A 12,464-nucleotide genomic window follows, 5' to 3' on the forward strand; every position below is an offset into this window, starting at 1 on the left:
TCCAAGTCCGGGATGTCGGTTTCACAACCTCTGATTATGTAACGACTCGCCTCTTTCTGCAAGTGTCTGATTGGATGCATCCTCACTCCCTCTGTCTTTTTTACCCTACTCACATGTCTTAGTGATGACAGGCAAGACTGTGTCCTTGAATACCCCTGAGAGTCCCTCCGTCCACCTTCACTCTTCTCTCTCTCCCCTTAACTCCACTTAAGCAGATGGCCACAGATGGGAAAATAGAGCCCTGTGAACCTGGTGGCATCTGTTTTGGGTCACGCTCTTCATAACTCTCCCACATGCATATCTACGCACGCACACACACACACACACACACACACACACACACACACACACACACACAAACACTTCCTTCCTATGGCCTGGTCACTATGACAACACACACTATTAGTCACTATGCCATCATTACCTGCACAGGGCATGAAAGGTCTCCACTGATCTAATACAGAGCACAGTGTGACATTCTGGAAAGGGCAGCGATATGGGCTACACATTTATTGAGGTGGCTATATGTGAGGGCGTAAGTGAAGCGTGACTGAAGTGCTATAACTCACCCAACTCGTTCTGTAAAGCGTTAAATTCAGAGGATTCAGTATCCTTTAGAGAACCATTGAGACAGAAGTCTCAAGAACAATGAAACACAGTTAAAATAAATTGTATAATTGGTCTAACAAAGGTGCAAAAAACTGACAATGGTAAAGGCATCAATTAAAAAGCAGAAGACATGCCACAACTCGAGTTGCAAACTTTTTGCAAACTTTGCAATCATTCGCTGTCTCTTCAACTCCATCCGGGGTTCTTTGTCTTCTGCAGTGAAGAGTTTCCACAGTTATTCCAGTTACCTGGGGATAGCGACCAGGGGAAACAATGCTTCTTCCTGTTTTGTTGGTACAATGGCAGACACACTTTCTTTTTGCTGCAATTTAACCTTCATTTTTGCAGGAAGAATCCAGCCTGGTGGCAGGCCGGATAGCGTAGTGAAAAGCGAGGGTCATACGGAGCCAATCTATAAGCAGATGGTGTCATTTCTCTACATTACACTGTACAATCAGTATTTACTTCTGAGTGATTGAAGTTAAAGCAAAAAAAAGTTGTCAATTGCCAGTTTCACAAAAGATCTGAGGATGTTCAAATAAAGTCCATCTAACAGTAAAAAGAAAAAACAATATACGAATACACATAATAAACATTCTTGTAGATATGAGTGCAAACTGCACATACAGTATATACAAAGAAACAATTAAAAATGCTAGTCAAAGACTGAGATAACTTAATTGTGATCATGAGAAAATGTTTTATAACAAGACAATCATGATCTGCGTTATTTTGCTCCTTATCTGCCTTGTTCTTAATTAGACTATTAAAAACACTTGAAATATTGTTGTTACGGTACCTTTTTGAAGCTCTCTCAAAGCTCAGAAAAATGAGTTGAAACCCCTGATATATTTACTGTAAATAATCATTTTATTCCTAACTGCCATAATAAGAAATACAGTCTCTTATTTAGCTACAACGGCTGAGGATCCAGCAGCCTTCTCTGCTCATCTAAATGCTCATGTGTGACTACCAGGTAAAATGAGGAATAGTGGCCGTGGTTTGCACAGCTCCCATCCACAGCACAGCAGGCGCCATCTATTTCTAAGCGACAGATCATTACAGCTCTGATGGTCGACAGATGGTGATGAATTGGCGCTGATATCAGCGCTGGACAATTTTCGAGGCAGTCAATTGCACAAACTGCTATATCACTTTTTCTCCATGATGTAGCCATCATGTGAGCACCAGATCCAGACAGAAGGCTCCACCGGCCTCCACCCACTCCCCCATTTCACCAGAGATTGGTAATACAACAGGGCTAATCCTTGGAATTGTTGTTTCATGCACAAGCAGATGTTTGTTCTGAAAGAAACAATCACAATTCACAAGGCACTAACTAATATCCAGCATATGGCAACCTGCTTAAGTCTAACAAACTGCACAGCACAATTAGTTCAATAAACACACAACAAGATGTGAGTGCTGAGAGTCCCATTGAGCTATAACAGAAGCTCCAGGGGTTTGATGCTCCTTCGTCAACTAATAAGTGAGATACTGTGGAGGCGCTTCATTTGTCCTTTAACCAATGGTGCCATCTAGTGGCCTCCATCTGTATAGGCTGTAGTAGTCTTTCACAGCTGCTCCATGCAGGATACATCTGTGCAGATCTTCCCAAGAGGAGGTTAATATGTCAAGACTTACTGTCTTGTTCTCATATATATTTTTCCTCTTGATTTAGGCTATCACTGTCATGCCTTCTGGTGAATATTTTCTGTAAATATACCTTTAACTTATTTACTTACAAAGATAGTAAAAGTGGAAATTAAAACATTTCAGGAAACATGACACATCAGACCTCAAGCCCAACATGTTCATGCAAAGTAAGAAATGTGTGTTAAAAGTTCTTTCAAGCACATAAAAAGGTACAATACAAGCTTGTGATGTTCAGAGTGTTCGCGCAATTTCACTCTCTAGTACTTTTCACACTGCACTTAGCCCCAGGCCAAGGGAGCTGTTAGCCCCAGACCAAGGGAGCTGTTAGCCCAGACCAAGGGAACTGTTAGCCCCAGACCAAGGGAGCTGTTAGCCCAGACCAAGGGAACTGTTAGCCCCAGACCAAGGGAACTGTTAGCCCAGACCAAGGGAGCTGTTAGCCCAGACCAAGGGAACTGTTAGCCCCAGACCAAGGGAACTGTTAGCCCAGACCAAGGGAACTGTTAGCCCAGACCAAGGGAACTGTTAGCCCAAGACCAAACGTGTGGTTAGCCCTAGACCAAACGTGTGGTTAGCCCCAGACCAAACGTGTGGTTAGCCCCAGGTCAGGGGAGCTGTTAGCCCAGGCCAAGGGAGCTGAACTTTCCAAAATAGTGGGTTAACCTCGACTTTAGCTTGGGTCTTGCTGGCCCTGCTCCAGAGGACACTTTGTGGGGTTATCCCCAGAAAATCAACTAAATGCTGGGCTACGAGGTGCTAGTGTAAAATGGGGCTAAAGTAAACAGAGACGTAACACAACAATCTGCACTTGTGTGCTTAACCCAGGGCTTGTAGGAGTGCAGTGTGAATCGTATAGCCATGGGATTAGGTTAACCCTGGGTTAACAATCTGGATGTGAAAAGGGGCTAAATTACTCCCAGGCTAAGAATATGCAGTGTGAAAAGTCCTTCTTACAGTGTTATTAAACTGTTATCCATCTTGGCTTCAGGCTTTTTCCTAATCAGGTGTCCAAAGACAGTCGGGAGAACAATGGTCACAACACATGTATAGCATGAATTAGCATAAATGTAGAATTAGGATTGAACAGAAACCTTTTAATTAAAATATATTTGGTTATATCAGATTTTATTATAGATTTTATATAAGTTAAAAATGTTTTTCGTTTATCACCAGTTATATTGTATTTATATCTCTAAACTTTAACTTTGGTTAAATGTTAAAGTTTAAAATGTTATTAAGGAAAACATATTTTATGAGAAAAAGGGCAGCCTAATATATTTAACTAAATGTGACTAACCTGGCTCGGCAGTTCATTGCTGTGTTGCCGGTATGATCTATAACCCGTAATAAGAACCACACTATACTTAGACTTTACTCACACTGCAATCTCGGGCTTACACATGGCTCACCCAGCATCTAACCCAGTGATTTGCATGTGCATCATCAACCTCAACAACAGAGGATAGTTGGATTACTGAAACACCTTGCTGGAGTTTTATTTTTCTTCCTTTCTTTCAGAAAGACTTCTAAACCACCAGTCACACTAATTGGACAGCTGACCTTTCTCTGCCATGAAAATTGCCCACTCAGCGGTTAGGAAGCCACATTGTTGTAATGCTCACAGGCTAAAAGGATGGCTGAACCCCGCTGACTTGGAAGAGAAACTCTGGCAGTCAAATTTGAAATCTGGTTGATGAGCAGGTGAACTGATTCTGAAGACAATGGAAATGTCATGCTTTGACCATAATAAATAGTACATCAAGAAGTAACTTCTGCTGTAATTGCCTTCTTGAATTGTCCCGAGACCAAGGCTGTAGCTACCAGTCAGGACTCTGCATCATGTCCTCTGTAATTCTTCTGACAGTTTGAGGAACCTGGAGAGAGTTTGGATTGTACAATGGGAATTTTACAGACTGATTCCAGTATTTTTAGCCCAATAAATAAACAAATAAAGGGTTGAGTTTTTAAATGGTTGAGAAAACTCTCTTATGTCATTGTCTGAATAATTAGTTGAAACACTTGACTAGATTATCTGAAAAATGAGTGAATACAATGTTTTTTAAAAACCTGAAAAATAAAATAATTGAGACTTAACTTGATGATTTCTGGTCAAAGTTGTTTAAAAGATGGTGGACTTGAACTCAACAACACAGTACTTCTAAAATCATGGCTACATGACAAAATTGAATTCCACATCACATTCACAACATACAATTTTGTTAAGGAAATGTGATTAAAAAATGTTTTTAAAAAAAGTTTGACTACAGATGTAAGAATTTATCCGGCAAACATGTTTCCGAGGTAGTCAGCAGATGTCACTCTTCACACTAAATATCTTTGAAAACTGAGTCTTGAACTCTGACACAGATAACGGTAAAGAAATGTTTGTGCCAGCTTTGCACAACCTGTTAATTCAACTGAAGGCACATTACACTGCCTACACATCCCATCATCCACCGATACGGACGCCCACCCAGCTCCGACGAAGTCTGCAGCTTCTGCCCAATCGTTGTTCCGCCTTTTATGATCGACGTACTCGTAATGAGCTGTCATTGGTTTCTATGCGGTTTCCAGGAAGTGAACGCCACCTCCCACATGTGAGCCCCATCGACAGCACCACGCGCAGCGTGTGGAGGAGAGAAACCGGTCGGGAAAGCAACGTCACTCCTCGGACCACCGACTCGACGTAGCGCAGCGGACAGATAGCGGAGCGGAGCGGCGTTGTCCGAGGCAGGTACCGTACCAGCTCCATTTATGCCGAAATATACTCAACATCTGAATAGCTGGCAGTGAGTTTACACAAGAACGGAGGGAAAGTAGGTCGTATTAGATAAGAACAGGGTGGACGCTAGGGCCTGGCAGACTTTAGGCCCGTAATTCTCCGCGCACTGTACTGATACAGACACCCCGGGTAAAGTCTGTCTCTCACGGTCAGTCCAGCTGCCAGTACTGGTCAGGTGCCTTAACGGACACCGCGCCACTAGTTTGGAGAGGTACCTAATCCGGCTAATGAGGACTAATATTTTGTCAGCCTACTCAGACTGTGAAAATCGGTCAATCTGGTTACTGGCCGGTTTACCGCATATGTTTTGCTCTTCTTTTTTCACGTCTTTTCAGGTGCTGAAGCGATTACAGCAGAAAGATGGCGGACGACCCCAGCGCGGCGGATAGGAACGTGGAGATATGGAAAATCAAGAAGCTGATCAAAAGTTTGGAAGCTGCCCGTGGGTAAGAAATCAATTAGAGCTGTGTGTCGATGGCCGGCCCACCTGTACTAGGGTCAATTGCTTCGGGCGATGGTGTGAATGTTGACCGCCGCAACAGCTGGAGAGCGGATAAGCGGGGCCGAATTTGGGAGTGGTTAGCTTAGCATTGCTAACTTAGCTTATCATAGCTTTTGGTGCTAGCTTGCTAACTGCTGTCGCATTTAGCCTGTCTGAATGTTGGAAACACTGTGTTTATTTGAAAAATTGTGTGTTTTGATGCATCTAGGTTTATGTGTTATGGCTGGCACTGCGCAGGGTGTTACTTAAAGCCATACAAAGGGTGTAACGTTGAAGCAACTAACGTTAATGTTAGCTGTGTTGCTAATGAGAACCGTTAACAGACGTCATCTCTGGAAAGAGGCCTCTATGGGTGTCTTTAACAAGAAAGCACGTTGATGGGGAAGGAAGGCCGGCTAGCTTACAGTCGGACGTCCACATGCCCCGTTGGAGTCGGTCCACAACTTTAAACGACGTTTCTCTGACTTTTATACATGTCGATTATATGATAGCTTCTTTATTCCCTCATGGGTCCACTAAGTCGGTTACCTCATGGCAGCCGAGCTGCTCGGCGTTACATTGTGGCTTTACCGGCAACAAAATGCTCAGCTGAAAAGAATACCAGTTGTTTGCTGGTACGGACACTGGCCTTGAATTATCGAACACGACATGTGAATGTGGGTGTTGCTTCACTGGATTGTATCTTGCTCTGCGACAGCTCGTCGTTTGGTGCTGCGCAGAATTTGCTGTCCTGTGCTCCACCGCCTGCCATGTCACACACAGTTGACCATTTGCCCTACATTCATCCAGCTGCTGCTACCTGCCTGTGTGTCTGTGTGTGCAGTGCAGTGTCAGCCTGTACTGGTATGCTTTGTCTCTTGCTAGGTAGTGAATGGAGAGAGAGAGTGGAACTGGAACTCAGTCCTCTGCTCCAAGGGCAGAGATTGTGTACAGTGTAACTGAAAGCCCACCCTGTTTGTCTCTCAACCTTTTACCCCTTGTCAAGGTGATATTTTGCCATGGACCGTTGTGTGTTTACAAGAAGAGTTGATAGTAAGAGTTATCTTGAATGTAATAAAATGAACAGCTTAAAGTTACTGATCCAGATAATCCGAGTTAGCCTGGATAACACCTGTCACGTCAGTGTCATTTTTAAGAAGCACTAATAATTATAGTGTGTTGCTAAGCATACATAAACACACGCAAGAATGCTATTGAATGCAGTGTCTAAGTCTTTATTGAAGCACTAACATGTAATCCTTTCTCTCTTTACAGCAATGGAACCAGTATGATCTCACTGATCATTCCTCCCAAGGACCAGATATCTAGAGTGGCCAAGATGTTGGCTGATGAGTTTGGAACTGCTTCCAACATCAAAAGTCGAGTCAACAGGCTTTCTGTACTTGGGGCCATCACCTCTGTACAGCAAAGACTAAAACTCTACAACAAGGGTATGTGTTGACAAAGAAAACCCAAACAAAACCTTGCTGACTTGCATGTGGGATTTTGTTTCTCAGGGGCAGCTGGACAGAATTAATTCCTTCTTAGACATCTTAACATAAAAATTACTCTTAAGATTATAGTCTGATCTAGTGTGTATTTGACATTAAGTCAGATGTTACCGATGCAATGATGTAATTTTAGTGGCTGTGACAAAGCTGCTAAGTAATCATCATTAATTGAAGGTTGCATCTGGGTTTTGTGTGTGTTGACCATTAAATCCAGATTTATAAACATGGAACAACTTTCAGTTACAGTAGGTCTAGATTGAACTTTCTCAGCATGTCATGTTACATTGTACCATATGTACATGTGTTGTATCATGTAACCTCCCCTTAGCTTATGAGTAAATAAGTGAGAGGGCAGTATTTGACTGGCAGGAGATGTGGTGGTTATAGCATTGAATTGCAAAGTAGATGGCTATAAGCATGGATAAGGATGTGTATTAACCATGGCTACAGTGTCACTGCATACATCAGACATCATATTAGAAAAACTTACAAGGAAAGACGCTTGTTTTAGAGAGCAATATATGCAGTGACGTATTTGAGAAAGCCTGATGATGCTGGCTTCTCCAACAGAAACTGAACTTTGCTTATGCATCTGTACAAAAACCTGTTGAATCTAATGGCCTCTGACTTTTCCTCTCTTGCCAGTGCCACCCAATGGTTTGGTTGTGTACTGTGGCACCATTGTGACAGAGGAAGGCAAGGAGAAGAAAGTCAATATCGACTTTGAGCCTTTTAAGCCAATTAACACCTCCCTGTACCTCTGCGACAACAAGTTCCACACCGAGGTGAGAGCTTTCACTTGGCTCTTGTCTGCATATATTTTTCTTGTAGAGAAGATTCTTGGGAGACAGTCTTTTGGTTTCTGTCATGTTCTCATCATCCATTTTTCCCCTATTCCTTACAAACACAGGCATTGACAGCCCTGCTCTCTGACGACAGTAAGTTTGGCTTTATTGTGATCGACGGTAGTGGGGCACTCTTTGGTACACTCCAGGGCAACACCAGGGAGGTGCTACACAAGTTCACTGTGGACCTACCCAAGAAGCACGGTACTAACCTACAATCCTCACACAACACTGAACTTTTGAAATTTCAGCTGCACAGTAGGCATTTTAATAGAACTGATTACTCTCTATTAGTTTGTGAAACATTCTAAACATTGTGTCTCTTATCTTTATCTTTCTGTCAGGCAGAGGAGGGCAGTCTGCTTTGCGTTTCGCCCGTCTGAGAATGGAGAAGAGACACAACTATGTGAGAAAAGTGGCTGAGACGGCTGTCCAGCTCTTTGTGTCCAACGACAAAGTTAATGTGGCGGGAATGGTCTTGGCTGGCTCTGCCGACTTCAAGACCGAGCTCAGCCAGTCTGACATGTTCGACCCAGTAAGTCTTTGTGTGTGTGTGTGTGTGTGTGTGTGTGTGTGTGTGTGTGTGTGTGTGTGTGTGTCTGTGAGTGTTCTGATAAAAAGCAGTACAAATTAAATATTTGCCATGTAATATATCATTACCTAATTAACTTGAATGACTATATTACGTAGAACATTATTCAACTGAGATGATTAGTAATGGCTCCTCAGTTTTTCTTACAACCATAACACACACTAGATGTACAATTTGTAATAACTATTATTAAGACCCTGGTGAAAACATGATACGCTAAACTAGCTTAGTGTGAAGAATTACATTGTTTATGCATGTCAAAGGTAAAGGTCTTTTTGCTAAATTGTATTGTATTCCTGGTAAATCCAGTGGGTTTTACTGGTAGGTGGTGGTGTTGTTGTTGTTGTTGTTAACTTGCAGTGGTAGCAGTTTATTCAAAATGCTAATGTCTTTAAACTTTGTAAATACTGTATACAACCATTCCATAATTAAGAGTACCTCTCTCAACCCTCTTTGCACATGTGGACAGATACCTGTGGAAACAAAACCCTCAGCAACATGCATCATTGCTGTCTGCATATTTCTGATAATAGCCTTTACCATATGTCCTATGTTAGGCATTGTAACGATGTGTGGATATATCTGTATAGTGTGTTTAACCTTTTGTGTGTGTTTGTTTTCTACAGAGGTTACAGGCCAAGGTTCTGAAGCTGGTGGACATCTCCTATGGAGGAGAAAATGGTTTTAATCAAGCCATTGAGCTCTCAGCAGAGGTTCTCTCTAATGTCAAGTTCATCCAAGAGAAGAAGCTCATAGGTGAGTCGTTATGTTGACACTCAGAACAAGTGTTTTTAGGTGTCACCAGTAACAGCCAAAGACGACAAAAACTTTTGTCTTAGAGATTTTCCTTATGTTTGTCCCTCTCTATAGGGCGGTACTTTGATGAGATCAGTCAGGACACGGGGAAGTACTGTTTTGGTGTGGAGGACACACTCAAAGCCCTGGAGATGGGAGCAGTGGAGATCCTCATAGTCTACGAGAACTTAGACACCATGCGCTACATTCTACGTGTGCATGGGGCAGAGAGCAACGGAGCAGAGAACGGTACACAAACCACAAATATCTACCAACACTGAGAAACAATGGCAAAGGCAATAAATATTGTGTTATAATGCTGTCATCTTCATGGCTCTGCTCTTGATTTTTAGATGAGAAGACTTTGTACTTAACGCCAGAGCAGGAGAAAGACAAGTCTCACTTCACAGACAAAGAGGTGAGCGCGACAAAGAAAGGACAGATCCCTGTGATTTAACACCTGTTACCCATCATGCCATGTGTATCTGACTCTGATTGTGTTTGTAGACGGGGCAGGAACATGAGCTGATCGAAAGCATGCCACTGCTGGAGTGGTTTGCAAACAACTACAAGAAATTTGGAGCTACGTTGGAGATAGTCACAGACAAGAGCCAGGAAGGGTCCCAGTTCGTCAAGGGCTTTGGAGGCATCGGGGGTAAGCACACTGGCTTATGACTTGTAATTTTGCTTTTTGTACAACAAGTAACAAGGAATGGAAAAGAATGTGTAGCTCCATGGTTGTTTCTTTTTTAAAGTTTTTTTATTCTGTGGCTCAGTGAGTATATTTTTTGCCCTTCAACTAGAGAGGCTAGGTTCATGCCTTCATGTATCCTCAGTCAAATTATGAAGGGTATTTTAGAAAGACTTACTTTTTCCTGGAAAAGTATAGGAAACAAAAAAACACACTACACCTTGGTCTCAAAACTAAAGTGTGTTGCAAGGACAATATGTTGTATGCTACACTGCGGACCACATACAAGTTGCTCTACCGAAATAAATTTTATGCTAAGATCAGCAACAATTAAGACATTGATAGCCAAGGCAGTACGACTGCAAGAATGTCACAGGCTAATAATAATCATACGCTTAACTCTATGAACTGGGGGCCTATAACACAGTAGTTTATGGCTTTTACTAATTCTGCTTAAAAAATGCCATTTCAGACCACGTTTAGGAACAAACTGTTGTTTACATACAACCGGGTCTACAGCAAAACAAAGTAATGGACTTCTGCACTTATAAATAAGCTAATTGTTATGAGGCCACTTGATTGGGATTTTGATACATCAGCGAAGGACAGACGGATCCAGTGCTGCTCTCTTCTCTTTTTTCCTTGATTCACCTTCCTCCTGGCTTTTGGCCACCCTCTGAGGTTTTTTCAGGTGACACGTGGTGGATGGGGAGGTAAAGAAAGTAGGTATAGTGAAGACAAATTAAAAGCACCCTGAATTCAGGTAACCTTGGTATGTGCTGCATGTTCTCCTCCCTTTTGAGCACAGGAAGGCTGTAGAAATTCCAAACGGTTCGATAAAGTTTCACATTATCCTACTCTTTCAAAGTGTTTGAATGTCGCTTCAAACATTCCTTTATCCTGAAGTCTGTGTAAGTGTCTGAATTGAGTATCATGATAAATCAAAATATTCAAAATCTAATTTATTTAACACCGTTTCCTGCACACAGGTAAGACCTTTTCATTCTGATTGTCTAGTAGACATTAGTATGATTAAAGGCCTCAATCATCTTTGAAGCGTGTTTAAAAAATATTTTTTAGAATTAAATAAATCCAAGTTCTCTAAACATTTCCTCCTCAACTGAAAGTCAATTTTGTGTTTTTGATTTTGTAATTCTGTAAGTAGCGCTTAAAAGAAAAGGGATTTCAGGAAATCATGCTTTTTAGATACAAATACTCCCAGCCCCATAGCTAATGGGGATTAGCTTATCCTAATACAGATTCTTCCTTTTAATGCTGCCACGATCTAACCAAACATGACATAAGCTGGCCAGCCATCATATTACCCTTGCTAATCTATCATCTTTGTGTTCCTCAGGTATCTTGCGGTACAGGGTGGATTTCCAGGGCATGGAGTACCAAGGAGAGGACGATGAGTTCTTTGATTTGGATGACTACTAGGTAGTCGGGGACTGATAATGGGAGAAAAAAACAAAGCAAAGGAATGAATGAAGAAATAAGGAAAGAAAAATGCCACCTCTCTTGCAGCAAGTGAGAGGTGCAACCGTGTTGACCATATATATGACAGACACACCTTCCAATTTACCTGTTGCATACACAAACTTGCACATACATTTCATCTGTACACAAGACAAAGTACATCACACAGGCTGAAGAGGAGTGAGATTTTCTTTCATCCAGAGAGGGAGAAAGCCCTTCCTGAATAAATCCCTGCCTTAGAGTGCTGGTTCCTTCCCCTAGTTGGATTGGACTCGACTCATTTTTGTTCTTTTTGTTTTTTCCTCCTCCCCTCCATTTTGAATGAACACAACAGCAAGTTCCCAGATTCCTCGCTGCCCCCTAACCCGGTCTGAAGATGAACTTTGGACTCGCTCCTCACATATAGAAAATATATTTTCCTTTCTTGCCTCATCATGTCCCTACCCTCTCTCTCTTCTCCCCTCAATGCTTTCTCTCTCTTCTTTTTTTTTTTTTTTTTTTTTTTTTTTTTGCATTTCATTTTTTTACTGGTAACTGCTGCTGTTGTATTTTATGAGAGTGGGGGATTTTTTTTACCTGGGTTTCTGTAGAGAAAGGGGGACAAAGTATTAAATTTGAACTGCTGAAAACCATTGCTACCTCCTCATCTGCTGTGGTCTCAATCCTGTACTGTGTCTGTTCTGTTTCCTGGAAAGGCTGAACTTTTTTTGTCTGCTATCATGACTTTAAATGAATATATTGTGATAAGTCATGTGTGAGTTAAGTATGCATGCATGGCTGTATGATTCTTGGTTCATCAGGCTCCACCTTCTCATTTTAAAATTGAATTCATTTAACCTTTTTATAGAAAGAAAAAGTATCAAATCTCTGATGTAGATATTCCTCTGTCCCCCATTGATATAAGATGTGTCCAGATAAAATTGAATGAGCACTTTCAAGAATCTGACTCCCTATAAGAAGAAGCATTTGTAAATTAATCTGTGGTAGTCATCTAATCAGCAATTTGCCTGCCGCTATTAGGAA

The 12,464-nt window shown here is 41.8% G+C and overlaps 1 protein-coding gene across 3 annotated transcripts; it reads left to right on the forward strand.

The window, feature by feature from the left end:
• Positions 1 to 4,849: 4,849 nt before the first annotated feature.
• etf1a (eukaryotic translation termination factor 1a) lies at positions 4,850 to 12,073 on the forward strand. 3 transcript variants are annotated; one of them, XM_084352282.1, is made up of 11 exons: positions 4,850 to 4,995; positions 5,383 to 5,493; positions 6,804 to 6,979; positions 7,685 to 7,824; positions 7,950 to 8,088; positions 8,229 to 8,419; positions 9,103 to 9,232; positions 9,347 to 9,520; positions 9,625 to 9,689; positions 9,779 to 9,926; positions 11,320 to 12,073. In XM_084352282.1, the coding sequence occupies exons 2-11, from the start codon at positions 5,408 to 5,410 to the stop codon at positions 11,400 to 11,402; spliced, it is 1,332 nt and encodes a 443-aa protein (XP_084208408.1). In that variant the 5' UTR covers positions 4,850 to 4,995; positions 5,383 to 5,407; the 3' UTR covers positions 11,403 to 12,073. The 3 variants fall into 3 exon arrangements, with proteins under 3 accessions (XP_084208408.1, XP_084208406.1, XP_084208407.1); XM_084352280.1 differs by having other exon boundaries at positions 4,856 to 4,999; XM_084352281.1 differs by lacking the exon at positions 4,850 to 4,995 and adding an exon at positions 5,018 to 5,258.
• The last annotated feature ends 391 nt before the right edge of the window (positions 12,074 to 12,464 follow it).

This window comes from Pagrus pagrus (assembly GCF_965226575.1).
Source record: "Pagrus pagrus genome assembly, chromosome: 5".
NCBI classification, from domain to species: domain Eukaryota; kingdom Metazoa; phylum Chordata; class Actinopteri; order Spariformes; family Sparidae; genus Pagrus; species Pagrus pagrus.

What these genes read in the sequence shown, in the direction of transcription:
- etf1a (XM_084352282.1), top strand. Translation starts at nt 5,408, where the DNA reads ATGGCGGACGACCCCAGCGCGGCGGATAGGAACGTGGAGATATGGAAA. An exon ending in CTCACTTCACAGACAAAGAG is followed by an intron (nt 9,690 to 9,778) that starts GTGAGCGCGACA and finishes TTGTGTTTGTAG; the next exon opens with ACGGGGCAGGAACATGAGCT. An exon ending in GGGCTTTGGAGGCATCGGGG is followed by an intron (nt 9,927 to 11,319) that starts GTAAGCACACTG and finishes TGTGTTCCTCAG; the next exon opens with GTATCTTGCGGTACAGGGTG.